Source organism: Anomaloglossus baeobatrachus, chromosome 2, assembly GCF_048569485.1.
Source record: "Anomaloglossus baeobatrachus isolate aAnoBae1 chromosome 2, aAnoBae1.hap1, whole genome shotgun sequence".
NCBI lineage: Eukaryota > Metazoa > Chordata > Amphibia > Anura > Aromobatidae > Anomaloglossus > Anomaloglossus baeobatrachus.
The window spans coordinates 249,476,015-249,496,152 of NC_134354.1; the positions used below are offsets into that span (position 1 = coordinate 249,476,015).

At 49.6% G+C, this 20,138-nt stretch overlaps 1 protein-coding gene across 2 annotated transcripts in view; it reads left to right on the forward strand.

Moving 5' to 3' along the window:
• The window catches only part of PPP1R12B (protein phosphatase 1 regulatory subunit 12B), a 75,966-nt gene that overhangs the window by 14,905 nt on the left and 40,923 nt on the right, over positions 1–20,138 (forward strand). Inside the window, exon 1 of one of the 2 annotated variants that reach the window (XM_075335736.1) lies at positions 9,372–9,684. The exons of the other annotated variant lie outside the window; for it this stretch is intronic. Within the exon in view, the coding sequence (XP_075191851.1) occupies positions 9,586–9,684 (99 nt within the window). The 5' untranslated portion in view covers positions 9,372–9,585. Of the gene's footprint in view, positions 1–9,371; positions 9,685–20,138 lie in introns of those variants that run through there. 2 annotated transcript variants of the gene reach the window in all.

The following is a 20,138-nucleotide window of genomic DNA, read 5'->3' on the forward strand; positions in this document are numbered from 1 at the left end:
GGTTTATGGGCATAAAAATTAAAAGTTTGAAAATTGCAAAATTTTAATTTTTTTTGTCAAATTTCATATTTTTTCACAAAAAAAAAATAAAAATATCATCCTAAATTTACCTCTAACATGAAGCCCAATATGTCACGAAAAAACAATCTCAGAATCACCGGGATCCATTGAAGCGTTCCAGAGTTATAGCCTTATAAATGGACACTGGTCAAAATTGCAAAAAATGGCCTGGTCATTAAGTACAAAACTGGCTTCGTCCTAAAGGGGTTAATAGAGCTAGGCAGACTTTCAACAAAGTGGGTCCTGCTCTCTTTTAAAAAAAAAAAAATCCAGATCCGGTCCAGAATCTGTCCCCATATAAATCTACGGGGATCAGAATCCGGAGATTAAAAATGGTGGTAGAAAGGATAGAGTAACGGGAGCAAGCCCGCTGTACTTACCAAGACTCTGGCATGGCTGTACATTGCTCCCATGCCTTGCATTCACTTCCTAGACCGCTAATTACAGTCAGACGCGTACCCCAACCTGAATGGCAGGGTGCAGCTGATTGCATCAAATCACAGGTGCCAGGACACGTCGCCCTTTCCCCCAAACCACCCCCCCACTGCACTCACCCTATCTGGGGTCTCATGACCAGACCCCTGCTTCTATTATAAACAAATCCATGCCCATGTGGACTTGGAAACAGAATGGCTTGTCCTGGCTGGAAACATCAGTCGGCATTTTGAACATGCCCATATTTTGTGATAGGTTGCGTGTTAAAACGACATTTTTTAATTCCCCCCCCCCCCCGCCTCCCAATTTTGATATGCAGCCATGACAAAACCAGCTGGGGGCTGGTAATCTCAGGCTGGAGAGACCCAGCCTAAAAAATATAAGCGTTCAGCCGCCTGGAATTGTCACATGCGTTAGATACGACAAGCCCGACGCTTTACCGACTCTTCCCGATTGCCCTGATGCTGTGGCAATCAGGGTAATAAGGGGTTAATAACAGCGCACTGCTGCTACTAAGCCCCAGGTTAGGCTGCTTTCACACTACATTTTTTTAACATGCGTCATGAATGTTTTTTGCTGCAAAAGCGGATCCTGCTTTTACAGCAAAAAAACGCATGCAAACACATGTGTTATTTTGCAGGATCCTGTCACTTTAAGTTTATGGGCGGGCATTGGAGTCATGTGATCGGGAGTGAGGGGAATTGAACGTGACAGACTGGGAGCCGGCATCTAACAGCTGTGGAGGCTCGTAACCAAGGTAAGCATCGGGTAACTTGCTTGGATACGCGATATTTACATTGGTTACGAGCGTCTGCAGCTGCTAGGAGCCGGCTCCCTGCACACGTTACCAACGTAAACATCAGGTAACTAAGACCGCGGTTACCCGATGTTTACCTTGGTTACGAGCGTCCTCCACTCTCAGGCAAGGGAGAGTGGAGAGAGGGGGAGGGGGAGGCAGGGAGGTGGAGAGAGAGAGGGAGGAAGGGAGAGAGGGAGGGAGGTGGAGAGAGGTGGAGAGACTGATCACCCGAGGCTGGTTTCTGTGCATGCTCAGTAGAGCAAGCAGGATCCTGTCTATCAGCATGCCAGCGTTCACATGCGTTTGCGTGCTGTTTAGTCAGGATCCAGCAATTTGCAGTATTTGGACGCAGCTCAAAAACGCTACAAGTAGCGTTTTTGAAATAAGTTAAAAAACTGCAAGTCGCTGGATCCTTACTATAACGCACGCAAACGCAGGTGAACGCATGCTGACGCGAGTCCATTGCAAATGCATTGAAATGAAAACGCATTTGCACTGGATCCGTTTTTTCGTTAAAAAAACGTTAATGACGGATGTTAAAAAAACGTAGTGTGAAAGCAGCGTTAGTGATGGCAGCGTCTGTGACACTCGCATTATTAGTCAGTAAGCAAAAATACACAAACGCCCAAAAAATCTTTATTTTGAATAAAAAGTAATCCACACGAGATCCCATGGCGATTCAGCTGCTACATCCAAGTCACAGCAAGCGGACATACCGTATTTTTCGGACTATAAGACGCACCGGACCGTAAGACTCACCCTGGTTTTAGAGGAGGAAAATAGGAAAATAAAATTTTAAGCAAAAAATGTGGTCATGACACACTGTTATGGGGGTAATGTCCCCAAATACCCCATCCTGATAATGATCCTCCTGCCTTGTATATGATCCCCCATCCTTGTGTATATATATCCCTCATCCAGGTATATATTCCCATCCTGCTATATACCGCCATCATGGTATATCCCCCATCCTGCTGCATAGCGCCATCCTGGTATATGCTCTTATCCTGCTATATACCGCCATCCTGCTATATACTCCCATCCATCCTGCTATATACCCCCATCCATCCTGCTATATGACCCGCTACATGTGACACACAAAAAAAACATTCATACTCACCTTTCCTCGCTCCATGAAGTATCGCTCCTCCTCCTGTCAGTGCCGGCAGCAGCGCCGCTGGAGTGTGGACCTGTCACCGTTGTCTGCAGCATCGCGATCTCCTCCTGTCTGCCTGTCAGCTGACCTGTGTGGAGACTAGCGGTGCGCACAGCGATGACGTCGTCGCTGTGCTCACCGTTTCTACACAGATCAGCTGGCCGGCAGACAGGAGGCGATCACGATGCTGCAGGGGAACGGTGACTGGTGAGTATACTTACTCACTGACCCCCACGCTCATGATGACGCGCAGGGAGCAATGAATATAGCCGCACATGATCACTCCAGGCTGTAGTTGCCAGGGGTGATCATGCAGGCTGGCTCTTTACTATGCGCGCACCCCCCGCTCACCTGTCAGCACCGGTTTCAGCGCTGAGGGATGATGGGCGGGAGGATGGCTGCGCATATGAAATGAGCGGGCTCGCGTGGTCACGGCAGGCGCTGCTACAGCCTGCTCATGCCACAGATGACCCGCTCCACCTCAGCACCCTCATTCCCCGCAGCCACATTCAGACTATAAGACGCACCTCCCCCCTTCTTTCCCCCAATATTTGGAGGGGAAAAAGTGCGTCTTATAGTCCGAAAAATACGGTAGTACATGACTGCCCGCTGTGAGTGCAGAGAATGAATGAGCTGTGCAATGAGCGGTGACGTCACTCAGGTCATTTGTGGTCACAACTGGAGGTTCCCATGGTCCTTCACCTGTGATTGCAAATAACCTGACCTCAGGTGAAGTCACTGAGTTCACAGACCTGCATCTCCTGGCAGAAAACTGCAGTTTTTTTTGTGAAGAGATGCAGATTTGGTGCTGACATTTTTACACCATATTCCTGCACCCAATCTACACCTCCTGGCATTATAACTGTAATCAGGTCCTGCATACCCATAATGTGCTCAACTATGTTTTTATGAAGGGTAGGTGCCTGCTCCCATGCTTCTTTAACAATGTTCAACAGATCCTGAGGATGTCTGCCATATAACAATTCAAATGGTGAAAATCCTGTGGAAGACTGTGGTACTTCTCGGATGGCGAATATTAAATACGGTAATAACATGTTCCATCCTTCCCGACCTTGGAAACCACCATTTTTAACATAGTTTTCAGTGTTTTATTGAACAATTCTACTAGTTAATCAGTCTGTAGATGGTACACCGAAGTACGTAGCTGCTTAATCTGGAGAAGTCTGCACAGTTCTCTGGTGACCTTAGACATAAACGGGGTTCCCTGCTCCTTAAGGATCTCCTTGGGCAACCCAACACGACAGAACATGGCAAATAACTCCCAAGTGACAAACTTCACCAAGATGAAGCACGTGCATTGCGATGCATTAAAGCAGGGATCTCAAACACACCGGTCAATCAAAGGCCAGCTAGTAGCTGATGCATATAACGTCAGTTGCTGCCCTCTGATTGGCCGGCGGCTGCCAGTGGATTAGCTGTGCACAAAGCTTGTCTCTGCGCAGCGCCTGCAAATCAGTCATCTGAAATAAAGTGCTATAACACATATAATTAATGCAAAAAAAATCTGCTTTTTCATTAATATTCTTTTCCAATAATTATGTTTTATGCCATTATTAAGTCAAAGTGAGGGATTTGCCAGCTGCAAACTGAAGTTTGATTGATGCGCTGGTGTCAATCCTTAAAGGGGGGGGCCGCAGCAGTTAGCAGTTTATTTCATAAAAAAAAATATATACAGTGTGTGTATATATAATATACTCACTGTATATATTTTTTTATGAAATAAAGTGCTGACTGCGGCGGCCCCCTGCACAGGCTGCGATCATCAAGGGGACTGCGAGCTGCAAAAAAGACAGGGAAGAGGAGACCGAGGGAACTGAGAACAGGTGAGAATTGCTTTGTGTGTGAAGAATGGCACAATATGTGACACTTCTACAGGATGGGGCATTGCTAGAAGAAGAGGGCCAGAAAAGGGGACATTACTACAAGAAGAGCACCAGCATGGGCACATTAGTAAAAGGTGACAGTGATGGGCACATTACTACTGGAAGGGGACAATTATGGACACATTACTACAGGATGGGGACATTATTACAGGATGGTGACAAGGATGGGGCACATTACTACAGAATGGGGACCAGGATGGGGCACATTACTAAAAGATGAGGACCAGGATGAGAAAATTACTTTAAGATGCTGGCTAAAATTACTATATGGTGCTAATTGTAAGACAATATTATTTACAAGAACGAGAGAAAATGTTAAAAAATAAAGATAAAGCATGATTTTTTTTTTCCTATAAAAATGCGCATATACATACTGTATATGTGCACGTTTGTTATAATAAACGAGCAAAATGTTCAAAACAGTGATCCAAAGGTGTATCTAAAAAAAGGTACCACTAAGAATGTCACTTGGCCCTGTAGAATGCAGTCCCCCAAATTAAGTTGTTTTTTTTTTCTCTATGTGCGGCCCATATATCCAGCCATGTCTGAGACCCCTGTATTAGAGCTAACAGTATGACACTGACGGAACGCCTTTTAGACCATGCTCCTGGGTCATGACATGGTCTAACAAGTAACCCCCAACAGGCAGACCCCAGAGGTCATTATCTGACCTCCAGTTGCCATGACTAGCATCGGCACCCCGTAATTACGGTGCAGAAGTCCCGATTGGGTGGGAGAGAGATCCCGCTACCTCTCATAACCTTCTAAATGCAGTAATCACTATTGATCATGGCATGAGTTTTATACGCCCAGGGCCAGTGGGGGCATCGGCCCTGGCTGTGATAGCTGGAGCTCAGCTATCACTTAAGTCAAGCTACTGGCGGCGATTGTGTGGGTACTATTCCTGTGCCTGCATAATCGCCATGATGCAGTGATACGTCAGGGGCGGACATGTCATTGGTGCAACATGCACAGAGGCCCAAGAGGTGGAATTAAGCATTATGATGAGCTGTTGGGCTGGAAAGGGCTCCTATATTGTTCTTGCACAGGGGCCCTTTTCTGTCTATGTCCACCAGTGCGGTATGTCAAATGTCAGGAATGGATTAGGAGGTTCGCTACTGTAAGAAATGAATAAAATCTACAGACATAAACTGTGCTGATCAGACTCCAAGGGTCCGGCTGACTGGCATTTTCTTCAGATGTACAGTGGCTAAGTATTCAGACCCCTTTAAATTTTTCACTGTGTTTCATTGCAGCCATTTGGTAAATTCAAAAAAGTTATTTTTTTTATCAATAATGTATGCTCTGCACCCATCTTGACAGGAAAAAACAAATGTAGAAATTTTTGCAAATTTATTAAACAAGAAAAACTGAAATATCACATGGCCATAAGTATTCAGACAAGGCTCAGACACACATATTTAAGTCACATGCTGTCCATTTCCTTGTGATCCTCCTTGAGATGGTTCTAGACCTTCATTGGAGTCCAGCTGTGTTTAATTAAACTGATTGGACTTGATTTGGAAAGTCACACACCTGTCTATATAAGACCTGACAGCTCACAGGGCATGTCAGACCAAATGAGAATCATGAGGCCAAAGGAACTTCCCAAGGAGCTCAGAGACAGAATTATGGCAAGGCACAGATCTGGCCAAGGTTGCTAAAGAATTTCTGCAGTACTCAAGATTCCTAAGAGCACAGTGGCCTCCATAATCCTTAAAGGGAACCTGTCAGGTGCAGAATAAACCCAGAACCATGAACCGTTCTGGATATATATTGCTATTCCCTGCCTAACCATCCCTGTATACACTATCATAAATAAAAAGATCTTTAGAAAAAGTATTTCTAAATATCTTTTATCTTATACTAATGAGCGTGGGCTAGTCGGCCCACATAACATGCTAGCATGCCACTGTATGCGTACTAACCTACTAATGAATACGCAGCGATGCCGCATATACCTCACTGTTCATGGCGGCCGGCGGAGGATGGATGTGCAGTGCGCAAGATCCGGAGTACCCGCTGCTTCCGATCTAAACGGATGTCGGGTGTAAGCTTCCCGGCTTCAGTGAGGTACAGTGTGCATGACCAGAAGTGCTGAGGACTACGGATTATGCCAAGTGCGCATCCATCCATCGAAATGAACCGTGAGGTATGTGCAGCGTTGCTGCGTATTCATTAGCATGTTAGTATGCCCACAGGGGCATGCTAGCTAAGGGGAGAAACGCCCTTGGGACTAGTCCCTGCACTCATTAGCATAAGATAAAAGCTCTTTAGAAATACTTTTTCTAAAGATCTCTTTATCTATGCTAGTGTATACAAGGATGGTTAGGCAGAGATTAGAATATGCACCCAGAACTTCTCATGGGTCTGGGTGTACATTGCACCTGACAGGTTCTCTTTAAATCGAAGAAGTTTGGGACCACCAGAACTCTTCCTAGACCTGGCTGTCTAGCCAAACTGAGCAATCGTGGGAGAAGAGCCTTGGTGGGAGAGGTAAAGAAGAACCCCATGATCACTGTGGCTGAGCTCCAGAGATGCAGTAGGGAGATGGAATAAAGTTCCACAAAGTCAACTATCACTGCAGCCCTCCACCAGTCGGGCCTTTATGGCAGAGTGGCCTGACGGAAGCCTTTCATCAGTGCAAGACATATGAAAGCCTGCATAGTTTGCAAAAAACACATGAAGGACTCCCAGACTATGAGATTCTCTGGTCTGATGAGACGGAGATAGAACTTTTTTTGTGATAATTCTAACCGGTATGTGTGGAGAAAACCAGGCACTGCTCATAACCTGACCAATACAATCCCCACAGTGAAACATGGTGGCAGCAGCATGTTATGGGGGTGTTTTTCAGCTGCAGGGACAGGACAACTGGTTGCAATTGAAGGAAAGATGAATGCGGCCAAGTACAGAACTATCCTGGAAGCAAACCTCTTCCAGAGTGCTCTGGACCTCAGACTTGGTCGAAGATTCACCTTCCAACAAGACAATGACCCTCAGCACACAGCTAAAATAACAAAGTAGTGGATTCAGAACAACTCTGTGACCATTCTTGACTGGCCCAGCCAGAGCCCTGACCTAAACCCAATTGAGCATCTCTGGAGAGACCTGAAAATGGCTGTCCACCAACGTTCACCATCCAACCTGATGGAACTGGAGAGGATCTGCAAGGAAGAATGGCAGAGGATCCCCAAATCCAGGTGTGAAAAATTTGTTGCATCATTCCCAAGAATCTCATGGCTGTACTAGCTCAAAAGGGTGCTTCTACTCAATACTGAGCAAAGGGTCTGAATACATATGACCATGTGATATTTCAGTTTTTCTTGTTTAATAAATTTGCAAAAATTTCTGCATTTCTGTTTTTTTTCCTGTCAAGATGAGGTGCAGTGTGTTCATTAAGGAGAAGAAAATGAACTTTTTTGAATTGATCAAATGGCTGCACTGAAACAGAGTGAAAATGTAAAGGGGCCTGAATACTTTCCGTACCCACTGTAAATAATGGAGCCTGTGATGGGAGACTCTCACATTAAGACTCATACAGAGGTATAAATCCGCGTGCCATGGGGCTGCTGTTCTCATGCCCAGAACCTGTAGGAATCGATAGTTCAGACACGAGAGCCGGACAGCATTAGTGACGTAGGAAGCAGAATTTTAGGAATACGGCCATCCCTCTGTGTAGACACCAATACTATCGGGCACGACACCTACTGACCCACGGTGTAGATGTAGCGCCCCTGAGACCCTCAGGGCACTACAGGGAACTGCGTCCTCTTGGGGATGCAGGACCTACCTCCTGGGGCCTGGAGTACCAGTGCCTTTTCCACCAAAACACAATCTAAATCCTAGTTCTCCTCTCCACACTGGGAATAGAGGGTTAACCACGTAAGGGGACGGTCGCCATGGGAACAAGTCCCTGGGATTAGCCAGCCTGGTGGGAGGGGTCAGTCAGTCAGAGAGGAGTCTAGAGTCGGGAGCACACAGGAGAGGTGTGAGGATGTGCCTGAGCTGGGTCCGTGTAACGGTGACCCCCGGGGGCACAGGAGAGAGGTCGCCAGGACGGGTACCGGAGATACCTTTGGGACTGGAGCACGCACTGGACACAGGGCCTTAGGTCAAGCGCAAGTTTTAGACTGCCAAATATCTGCCCGGTGAGGACATCTTCAAGGACTTCACCGAACCAAATAATCCGGGGGCATCAGCCGTTAACTAGGATCGGGGTTCAGACACTTACCTCCCCGCAGGGTCCGCACTGCCCGCCGTACGGAGGAGACTGTACCCCAAAAGGGACAGTCCGGGTCCCCAAATGATCCCTGCTACGGGAACTCAATCTACAGAGTGTGCCGAGGACAGAGCAACCTGGGTCACTACATTGGCACTGGTCCTCCGGGGACCTGAACCAGCAACCCCTGGGTCCACAGTGAGTAGAGACTATTAAAGACAACCTGGTGTGGTCTCCATTATTGCCCCACTACAACTCTCAGGCACAGCCCTACCTGCGAAGGGCCTACCATCTCAGCTGCCATTACCACCAGCCCTGGGAGTACCCACATTGAGCAGCGGTGGTCCTCCATCATTAACCGCAACCCACAGGTGGCGTCACATGACAAAAACTCTTATCTCCCCTATAAATACCCCCCATAACAAAAGGGGCCCAGAGCACGGGACCGGGCAACGGCCACCAGAGTGACATTCCCATTTGTTACCGCCCGGGACCGAGTCCCCCCTTCTCTGGGCGCTACAGACAGGGGACTGGCCCTTGAGTAGACACTAAGCAGGTGACGTCCCCTCCTGGCCCTATGTGTAGACAAGGGGCTGGTCTTTGGTGTAAACAGAGCCCTTGGTGTAGACCCCTCCCGGCCCTCGGCGTAGACACTAGACAGGTGACTGCCCCTCTATGTAGAGGGGACGGGCCCTCGGTGCACACAGGGGACCGACCCTCTGTGTAAATATGGCACGGCTCCTCCCGACCCTCAGTGCAGACGGGGGGTCGGCCCTCGGTGCACACACGGGCGCCCCTCCCACCATGTCCATACGCGGAGCCCGCCGCCTACATGTGGCGGATTGTTGTTTCCGCCGTCCCCGGGTCTCCAGTAAGATGCTGAGCGCCTGCATTGGTCCGGACGTGCCTGTAATTCCAGGACTCGCCCTCCCCCGTCTCTCCCGGCCGGAGGCTGCAGCTCCTGTGTACACGGCGTGCGGTGAGGACCTGCGGACCGTGAGGAGCCAGGATGTCCACGTACAGCCGCTCCAAGGATTACACCAGATCCCGGATCTCTCAGTCGGACTCTCCGCCCTCCTCCCCTTCACCGACGGCAAAGACGTTACGTGTACGAAACTTTCCGTTTTATGTGCTGTGTGTCCCGGCCGTGACCGCCGCTCACCGCATACCGGCTGCCGTGACTCGCACTGCTCTGAGCTTCTGTACCCGGTGCACCGGTCACCGCGCTCTGCCACCTGCTGTGCCAGGAGACCGGGGTCCAATGGCAAATACACGCCTGATTGTGGGGGCAATGCTGGGCTCCGAGATAAGGGAATGGGGGCTGGGGAAAACCAGAGGGGTCCCGGGGGGGACACATGGAGAAAACACTGAGCTCTCCTGCTGCACAGGGCACTGAGCTATTGTCTCTGGCACTGAGCTATTGTCCCTGGCACTGGGCTGCTGGCACTGAGATATTGGCACTGGCACTGGGTCGCACAGGGCACTGAGCTATTGTCTCTGGCACTGGGCTGCTGGCACTGAGCTATTGTCCCTGACACTGGGCTGCTGGCACTGAGCTATTGGCACTGGGTCGCACAGGGCACTGAGCTATTGTCCCTGGCACTGGGTCGCACAGGGCACTGAGCTATTGTCCCTGGCACTGGGTCGCACAGGGCACTGAGCTATTGTCCCTGACACTGGGCTGCTGGCACTGAGCTATTGTCCCTGGCACTGGGTTGCACAGGGCACTGAGCTATTGTTTCTGCCACTGGGCTGCTGGCACTGAGCTATTGTCCCTGACACTGGGCTGCTGGCACTGAGCTATTGGCACTGGGTCGCACAGGGCACTGAGCTATTGTCCCTGGCACTGGGTCGCACAGGGCACTGAGCTATTGTCCCTGGCACTGGGTCGCACAGGGCACTGAGCTATTGTCCCTGGCACTGGGTCGCACAGGGCACTGAGCTATTGTCCCTGGCACTGGGTCGCACAGGGCACTGAGCTATTGTCCCTGGCACTGGGTCGCACAGGGCACTGAGCTATTGTCCCTGGCACTGGGTCGCACAGGGCACTGAGCTATTGTCTCTGGCACTGGGCTGCTGGCACTGAGCTATTGGCACTGGGCTGCTGGGACTGAGCTATTGTCCCTGACACTGGGCTGCACAGGGCACTGAGCTATTGTCTCTGGCACTGAGCTATTGTCTCTGGCACTGAGCTATTGTCTCTGGCACTGAGCTATTGTCCCTGGCACTGGGTCGCACAGGGCACTGAGCTATTGTCCCTGGCACTGGGTCGCACAGGGCACTGAGCTATTGTCTCTGGCACTGGGCTGCTGGCACTGAGCTATTGGCACTGGGCTGCTGGGACTGAGCTATTGTCCCTGACACTGGGCTGCTGGCACTGAGCTATTGTCCCTGACACTGGGCTGCTGGCACTGAGCTATTGTCCCTGACACTGGGCTGCACAGGGCACTGAGCTATTGTCTCTGGCACTGAGCTATTGTCCCTGGCACTGGGTCGCACAGGGCACTGAGCTATTGGCCCTGGGTCGCACAGGGCACTGAGCTATTGTCCCTGGCACTGGGTCGCACAGGGCACTGAGCTATTGTCCCTGGCACTGGGTCGCACAGGGCACTGAGCTATTGTCCCTGACACTGGGCTGCTGGCACTGAGCTATTGTCCCTGGCACTGGGTTGCACAGGGCACTGAGCTATTGTTTCTGGCACTGGGCTGCTGGCACTGAGCTATTGTCCCTGACACTGGGCTGCTGGCACTGAGCTATTGGCACTGGGTCGCACAGGGCACTGAGCTATTGTCCCTGGCACTGGGTCGCACAGGGCACTGAGCTATTGTCCCTGGCACTGGGTCGCACAGGGCACTGAGCTATTGTCCCTGGCACTGGGTCGCACAGGGCACTGAGCTATTGTCCCTGGCACTGGGTCGCACAGGGCACTGAGCTATTGTCCCTGGCACTGGGTCGCACAGGGCACTGAGCTATTGTCTCTGGCACTGGGCTGCTGGCACTGAGCTATTGGCACTGGGCTGCTGGGACTGAGCTATTGTCCCTGACACTGGGCTGCACAGGGCACTGAGCTATTGTCTCTGGCACTGAGCTATTGTCTCTGGCACTGAGCTATTGTCTCTGGCACTGAGCTATTGTCTCTGGCACTGAGCTATTGTCCCTGGCACTGGGTCGCACAGGGCACTGAGCTATTGTCCCTGGCACTGGGTCGCACAGGGCACTGAGCTATTGTCTCTGGCACTGGGCTGCTGGCACTGAGCTATTGGCACTGGGCTGCTAGGACTGAGCTATTGTCCCTGACACTGGGCTGCTGGCACTGAGCTATTGTCCCTGACACTGGGCTGCTGGCACTGAGCTATTGTCCCTGACACTGGGCTGCACAGGGCACTGAGCTATTGTCTCTGGCACTGAGCTATTGTCCCTGGCACTGGGTCGCACAGGGCACTGAGCTATTGGCCCTGGGTCGCACAGGGCACTGAGCTATTGTCCCTGGCCCTGGGTCGCACAGGGCACTGAGCTATTGTCCCTGGCACTGGGTCGCACAGGGCACTGAGCTATTGTCCCTGGCCCTGGGTCGCACAGGGCACTGAGCTATTGGCCCTGGGTCGCACAGGGCACTGAGCTATTGGCCCTGGGTCGCACAGGGCACTGAGCTATTGGCCCTGGCCCTGGGTCGCACAGGGCACTGAGCTATTGTCCTTGCCACTAGGGTATTGGGAGTGAGCTACTAGTACTGAGCTATTGTCCTTGGCACTGAGCTATTGTCACTGGGATAATGGCACTGGCACATTATCCATTGGCACTAAGCTAATAGCACTGAGTTATGGTCATTGCACTACTGGCACTGCTCACAGGTGCACAGAGCGGGTTTCATCACTGAAATATTTGATGACTTATACACTGCCACTATTAACATATTGAAAGGCTCACTGTCCCAGCCCTATGCTTGTGGGGTACAATATACAGTGCCAGCCCTATGCTTGTGGGGTACAATATACAGTGCCAGCCCTATGCTTGTGGGGTACAATATACAGTGCCAGCCGTATGCTTCTGGGGTACAATATACAGAGCCAGCCGTATGCTTCTGGGGTACAATATACAGTGCCAGCCGTATGCTTCTGGGGTACAATATACAGTGCCAGCCGTATGCTTCTGGGGTACAATATACAGTGCCAGCCGTATGCTTCTGGGGTACAATATACAGTGCCAGCCGTATGCTTCTGGGGTACAATATACAGAGCCAGCCGTATGCTTCTGGGGTACAATATACAGAGCCAGCCGTATCCTTCTGGGGTACAATATACAGTGCCAGCCCTATGCTTCTGGGGTACAATATACAGTGCCAGCCGTATGCTTCTGGGGTACAATATACAGTGCCAGCCGTATGCTTCTGGGGTACAATATACAGTGCCAGCCCTATGCTTCTGGGGTACAATATACAGTGCCAGCCCTATGCTTCTGGGGTACAATATACAGTGCCAGCCGTATGCTTCTGGGGTACAATATACAGTGCCAGCCCTATGCTTCTGGGGTACAATATACAGTGCCAGCCCTATGCTTCTGGGGTACAATATACAGTGCCAGCCGTATGCTTCTGGGGTACAATATACAGTGCCAGCCCTATGCTTCTGGGGTACAATATACAGTGCCAGCCGTATGCTTCTGGGGTACAATATACAGTGCCAGCCCTATGCTTCTGGGGTACAATATACAGTGCCAGCCCTATGCTTCTGGGGTACAATATACAGTGCCAGCCCTATGCTTCTGGGGTACAATATACAGTGCCAGCCCTCTGTGATAACCTCACACAGCGTAGTGGCATCATCACACAGCGGCATGGCCACACAGCTTAGCAATATTATCACACAGCTTACATGACTCACTATTAAATGTGTGCTATAGCCATTCACTATTACTGAGTTTTGTTTGTGTTTTTGTTTGTTTTTTATCACTAGTGTTTTATAGTCTGAGCCAATGTATTAAAGGGAATGTCATGAGAGATTATCACTAGAGGACTAGTAAACCTGCCTCCATTTAGTCCTCCATATTCATGAGCTCTGTATAACCCTGCCCCGATCACTGATTATGCATAGGCAGAAAGCTGCCAATCGGTGCTGTTGGCAGGGTTATACAAAGCTCAATATTCAGAAAACTAGAAGATTCCAAATAAATAAAACTGATTTTTATCAAAACTGCAGTAAGCAGCCCAGTAAGTGACATATCGCTGGAATTAGGATCTCTGCCCCTACATTATGCTGCTGTCAGATGGTGTAGCAAAAACCTAGCGACAAGATTTTTATTTTTTTTTTCCCCCTTCAAGAACTGGGCTTGTACCATCATACGTGCACTGGGCTTGTATCATCCCTGAGCTATTGTATCACATGTGCACTGGGCTTGTATCATCCCTGAGCTATTGTATCACACGTGCACTGGGCTTGTACCATCCCTGAGCTATTGTATCACATGTGCACTGGGCGTGTACCATCACTGAGCTATTGTATCACACGTGCACTGGGCTTGTATCATCCCTGAGCTATTGTATCACATGTGCACTGGGCTTGTATCATCCCTGAGCTATTGTATCACACGTGCACTGGGCTTGTACCATCCCTGAGCTATTGTATCACACGTGCACTGGGCTTGTATCATCCCTGAGCTATTGTATCACACGTGCACTGGGCTTGTATCATCCCTGAGCTATTGTATCACACGTGCACTGGGCTTGTTCCATCCCTGAGCTATTGTATCACACGTGCACTGGGCTTGTTCCATCCCTGAGCTATTGTATCACACGTGCACTGGGCGTGTACCATCACTGAGCTATTGTATCATACGTGCACTGGGCGTGTACCATCACTGAGCTATTGTATCACACGTGCACTGGGCTTGTTCCATCCCTGAGCTATTGTATCACACGTGCACTGGGCTTGTTCCATCCCTGAGCTATTGTATCACACGTGCACTGGGCTTGTACCATCCCTGAGCTATTGTATCACACGTGCACTGGGCTTGTATCATCCCTGAGCTATTGTATCACATGTGCACTGGGCTTGTATCATCCCTGAGCTATTGTATCACACGTGCACTGGGCTTGTACCATCCCTGAGCTATTGTATCACACGTGCACTGGGCTTGTACCATCCCTGAGCTATTGTATCACACGTGCACTGGGCTTGTACCATCCCTGAGCTATTGTATCACACGTGCACTGGGCTTGTACCATCCCTGAGCTATTGTATCACACGTGCACTGGGCTTGTATCATCCCTGAGCTATTGTATCCAACGTGCACTGGGCTTGTACCATCCCTGAGCTATTGTATCACATGTGCACTGGGCTTGTATCATCCCTGAGCTATTGTATCACACGTGCACTGGGCTTGTACCATCCCTGAGCTATTGTATCACACGTGCACTGGGCTTGTATCATCCCTGAGCTATTGTATCACACGTGCACTGGGCTTGTTCCATCCCTGAGCTATTGTATCACACGTGCACTGGGCTTGTTCCATCCCTGAGCTATTGTATCATACGTGCACTGGGCGTGTACCATCACTGAGCTATTGTATCACACGTGCACTGGGCTTGTTCCATCCCTGAGCTATTGTATCACACGTGCACTGGGCTTGTTCCATCCCTGAGCTATTGTATCACACGTGCACTGGGCTTGTACCATCCCTGAGCTATTGTATCACACGTGCACTGGGCTTGTATCATCCCTGAGCTATTGTATCACATGTGCACTGGGCTTGTATCATCCCTGAGCTATTGTATCACACGTGCACTGGGCTTGTACCATCCCTGAGCTATTGTATCACACGTGCACTGGGCTTGTACCATCCCTGAGCTATTGTATCACACGTGCACTGGGCTTGTACCATCCCTGAGCTATTGTATCACACGTGCACTGGGCTTGTACCATCCCTGAGCTATTGTATCACACGTGCACTGGGCTTGTACCATCCCTGAGCTATTGTATCACACGTGCACTGGGCTTGTACCATCCCTGAGCTATTGTATCACACGTGCACTGGGCTTGTACCATCCCTGAGCTATTGTATCACATGTGCACTGGGCTTGTACCATCCCTGAGCTATTGTATCACACGTGCACTGGGCTTGTACCATCCCTGAGCTATTGTATCACACGTGCACTGGGCTTGTACCATCCCTGAGCTATTGTATCACACGTGCACTGGGCGTGTACCATCACTGAGCTATTGTATCATACGTGCACTGGGCGTGTACCATCACTGAGCTATTGTATCATACGTGCACTGGGCGTGTACCATCCCTGAGCTATTGTATCACACGTGCACTGGGCTTGTACCATCCCTGAGCTATTGTATCACACGTGCACTGGGCTTGTATCATCCCTGAGCTATTGTATCACACGTGCACTGGGCTTGTACCATCCCTGAGCTATTGTATCACACGTGCACTGGGCTTGTACCATCCCTGAGCTATTGTATCACACGTGCACTGGGCGTGTACCATCACTGAGCTATTGTATCACACGTGCACTGGGCGTGTACCATCCCTGAGCTATTGTATCATACGTGCACTGGGCGTGTACCATCCCTGAGCTATTGTATCACACGTGCACTGGGCTTGTACCATCCCTGAGCTATTGTATCACACGTGCACTGGGCGTGTACCATCCCTGAGCTATTGTATCACACGTGCACTGGGCGTGTACCATCCCTGAGCTATTGTATCACATGTGCACTGGGCGTGTACCATCCCTGAGCTATTGTATCACACGTGCACTGGGCGTGTACCATCCCTGAGCTATTGTATCACACGTGCACTGGGCGTGTACCATCCCTGAGCTATTGTATCACACGTGCACTGGGCTTGTACCATCCCTGAGCTATTGTATCACACGTGCACTGGGCTTGTACCATCCCTGAGCTATTGTGTCACACGTGCACTGGGCTTGTATCATCCCTGAGCTATTGTGTCACACGTGCACTGGGCTTGTATCATCCCTGAGCTATTGTATCACACGTGCACTGGGCTTGTACCATCCCTGAGCTATTGTATCACACGTGCACTGGGCTTGTATCATCCCTGAGCTATTGTGTCACACGTGCACTGGGCTTGTACCATCCCTGAGCTATTGTATCACACGTGCACTGGGCTTGTACCATCCCTGAGCTATTGTATCACACGTGCACTGGGCTTGTATCATCCCTGAGCTATTGTATCACACGTGCACTGGGCTTGTACCATCCCTGAGCTATTGTATCACACGTGCACTGGGCGTGTACCATCACTGAGCTATTGTATCATACGTGCACTGGGCGTGTACCATCACTGAGCTATTGTATCACATGTGCACTGGGCTTGTATCATCTCTGAGCTATTGTATCACACGTGCACTGGGCTTGTACCATCCCTGAGCTATTGTATCACACGTGCACTGGGCGTGTACCATCACTGAGCTATTGTATCATACGTGCACTGGGCGTGTACCATCCCTGAGCTATTGTATCACACGTGCACTGGGCTTGTATCATCCCTGAGCTATTGCATCACACGTGCACTGGGCTTGTACCATCCCTGAGCTATTGTATCACACGTGCACTGGGCTTGTATCATCCCTGAGCTATTGTATCACACGTGCACTGGGCTTGTATCATCCCTGAGCTATTGCATCACACGTGCACTGGGCTTGTACCATCCCTGAGCTATTGTATCACACGTGCACTGGGCTTGTACCATCCCTGAGCTATTGTATCACACGTGCACTGGGCTTGTTCCATCCCTGAGCTATTGTATCACACGTGCACTGGGCTTGTTCCATCCCTGAGCTATTGTATCACACGTGCACTGGGCTTGTACCATCCCTGAGCTATTGTATCACACGTGCACTGGGCTTGTACCATCCCTGAGCTATTGTATCACACGTGCACTGGGCTTGTACCATCCCTGAGCTATTGTATCACAATTCTGCAGGACGTTTGACGTCATTGAGTTAGAAGGGTCTCCTCAGCATTACTTGGCAGACTGTACCAGTGCCGGGCTTCCTATGTGTTGGGGGGTCTTCGGGAGCTGCAGTTGTGCTCCTGCTTGATTGACCCTGCGCTCTACAATGTTACAAGCAGAGGCAGATTTGCCTGTGCAACATCGGAGGAGCGCAGGGGCACTGAAGTGGTCCACCTGTTTATAAAAGCCATTCCATTCTCTATTGGAAACCCCTTGTAAGCACTGCTCCCCTTCACTAGGAGACCGGCCACCGCTGATAAACAGTGGCCCCAGCCTAGGCAAGGTGCACCCATTGAGAAAGGAGAAGATTATTCAACAAGTATATGTCAAAATGTATTTGTTTTTACAAGCACGTTGTACTTTTACCCACTTCTGCTTGGACGGGCTGATAAGTAGAAACAGGGGCTCCGCTTTTACTATAAGTGAGCCATGGTATCACTAGTGCTAGCACTGTGCACTAATCACATAAATCCTGGATCACACGTCTCTGAACCTTTCACGGCTAATAGGAGCCATTGTTGCCAAAGTGCACGGAGTTGACATTTTCTGGTTTTCTATTTGCTTTGACTTCCATCCTATTTTTGTTCCTTCGCTTATACAGCTCATCCTTGTCTTGTCCTAATATGGGAATACAAGTAGAGCCTTGCGCAAAATGCGTGCTGGAGGCTGCCCGGCTGCTGATGGCTCCGCTCCCCCTTGTACGTAACACAGCTGTTTAGGGTCTGGGGAAAAGTACATCTGAAAGTTAGAGTCACAGTGCTATAGATTTTCCATTTATAACCACAAGATTAATGGGAACTGCCTGTAAAGGGTTAACGCAGCGTTAGACAGTACATTGCTCTCAGGGTTACTAGTAAGCTTGGTTCCCATCTGCATTAGACCTCATGTAGAGGTCCGTGAGTCACGTACGTGTTCTAGGTTTTTTGTTTGTTTTGGGGGGGGAAAGTGTGCCCACAAAAAATCATGTTGACATGTCCGTTTTTATCTGAGTCATAACTAGAGAAACTAAGGCAGAAAGCAAGTTCAGTAGGGTCTTGACTAGTGATGTGCGGACTCGCAGGTAACAGGCCCAGAATCGATCCCGGTTATCTGGATGGATGCTAATCCCATATGTCTATGGGGTCTAGAATCCCGTGATTAAAAATGGTGGTAGAAGGGTTAAAGGGATAAGAGCAAGCGTACTATACTTACTGAGGCTCTAGATATAACTGCTCCTGCGACTGCTCATTCATTTCCGGGGCCCCTCATTTACCTTTATGCATATGCTCTGCTTTTCCCGCCCACCGGCATCTGTGATTGGTTGCAGTCAGACATGCATGACAGTGTGTCTGATGCTTCCAATCACAGACATTGTCTGCAAGTCTATAGTGTACAGTAAAAACAGATAAGTTAAAAAAATGTCATAGGGTCCTCCCATATTATGATAATCATCTCAGATAAAGCCCACTGCTACAGGCTGCAAGATAAAATCTGGGTATACCCATGGACATTCTCCCCTTCCCCCCCAGCCTAAAAATAGCAGCCTGCAGCTGCCAAAGATTGCCGCATCCATTAGATGTGACAGTCCCAAAACTTTACCCAGCTCTTGCCAATTGCCCTAGTACGGGGGCAATAATAGTAATACGGTGTTAATTGTAGCTCACAGCTGCCACTAAGCCCTAGATTAGTGATGGGACGTGTCATGAGATCCCCCCCCCCACCTTTACTAATCTGTAAGTGAAAAGAAATAAAGGATTTTTTTGGTATTTGTGTTTATTTGAAGTAAAATACAAAAAAACACACCTTCTTTCACCACATTATAAATCCTCAACACACCCCTGCAGGACCGTTATAATCCACACGACATCCCACGACAATTCCAGCTCTGCTACATCTTAATTCCCAGCGAGCGCTATAGAACATGACTGCTATCTGTGAGCTTCAGGCAGAGAATGAGTGAGCTGCGTGATCATCAGTGATGTCACTCAGGTGATTTGCGGTCATAGCTAGAGGTTCCCATGGCCCTTCACCTGTAACTTGACCTCAGGGTACTTCATTAAAATAAGTGATCCCACCTGACTTTACTAAGATCACCTGAGGTCAGGTTGCCTGTTTCACAGGTGGAGGGCCGTGGGAACCTCTAGCTGTGACCGCAAATCACTTGAGTGACGTCACCGGTGATCGCGCGGCTCACTTAGTCTCCGCTTGAAGCTCACAGCGGGCAGTTATATTTTATAGCGCTCGCTGTGAATTCAGGTGCAGCAGAGCTAGAATCCTTGTCGGATCTGCAGGGGTGTTTTGGGGGTTAACAAAGGGGTCAAACAATTTTGTTTTGTTTTTTTTGTATTTTAATTCAAATAAAGGATTTTTTTCAGTGTTTTGTGTTTTTATTTCTTTTCACTTTCAGATTAGTAACAGGGGGATCTCATAGACTCCTCCCATTACTAATCTAGGGCTTAGTGGCAGCTGTGAGCTGACATTTACCCCGAGTGCCACCGCACCAGGGCAATCGGGAAAAGCGGGGTAAAGTTCCGAAATTGTCGCATCTAATGGATCTGACCATTTCGGGCAGGTGCAGATTGCTATCTTTAGGCTGG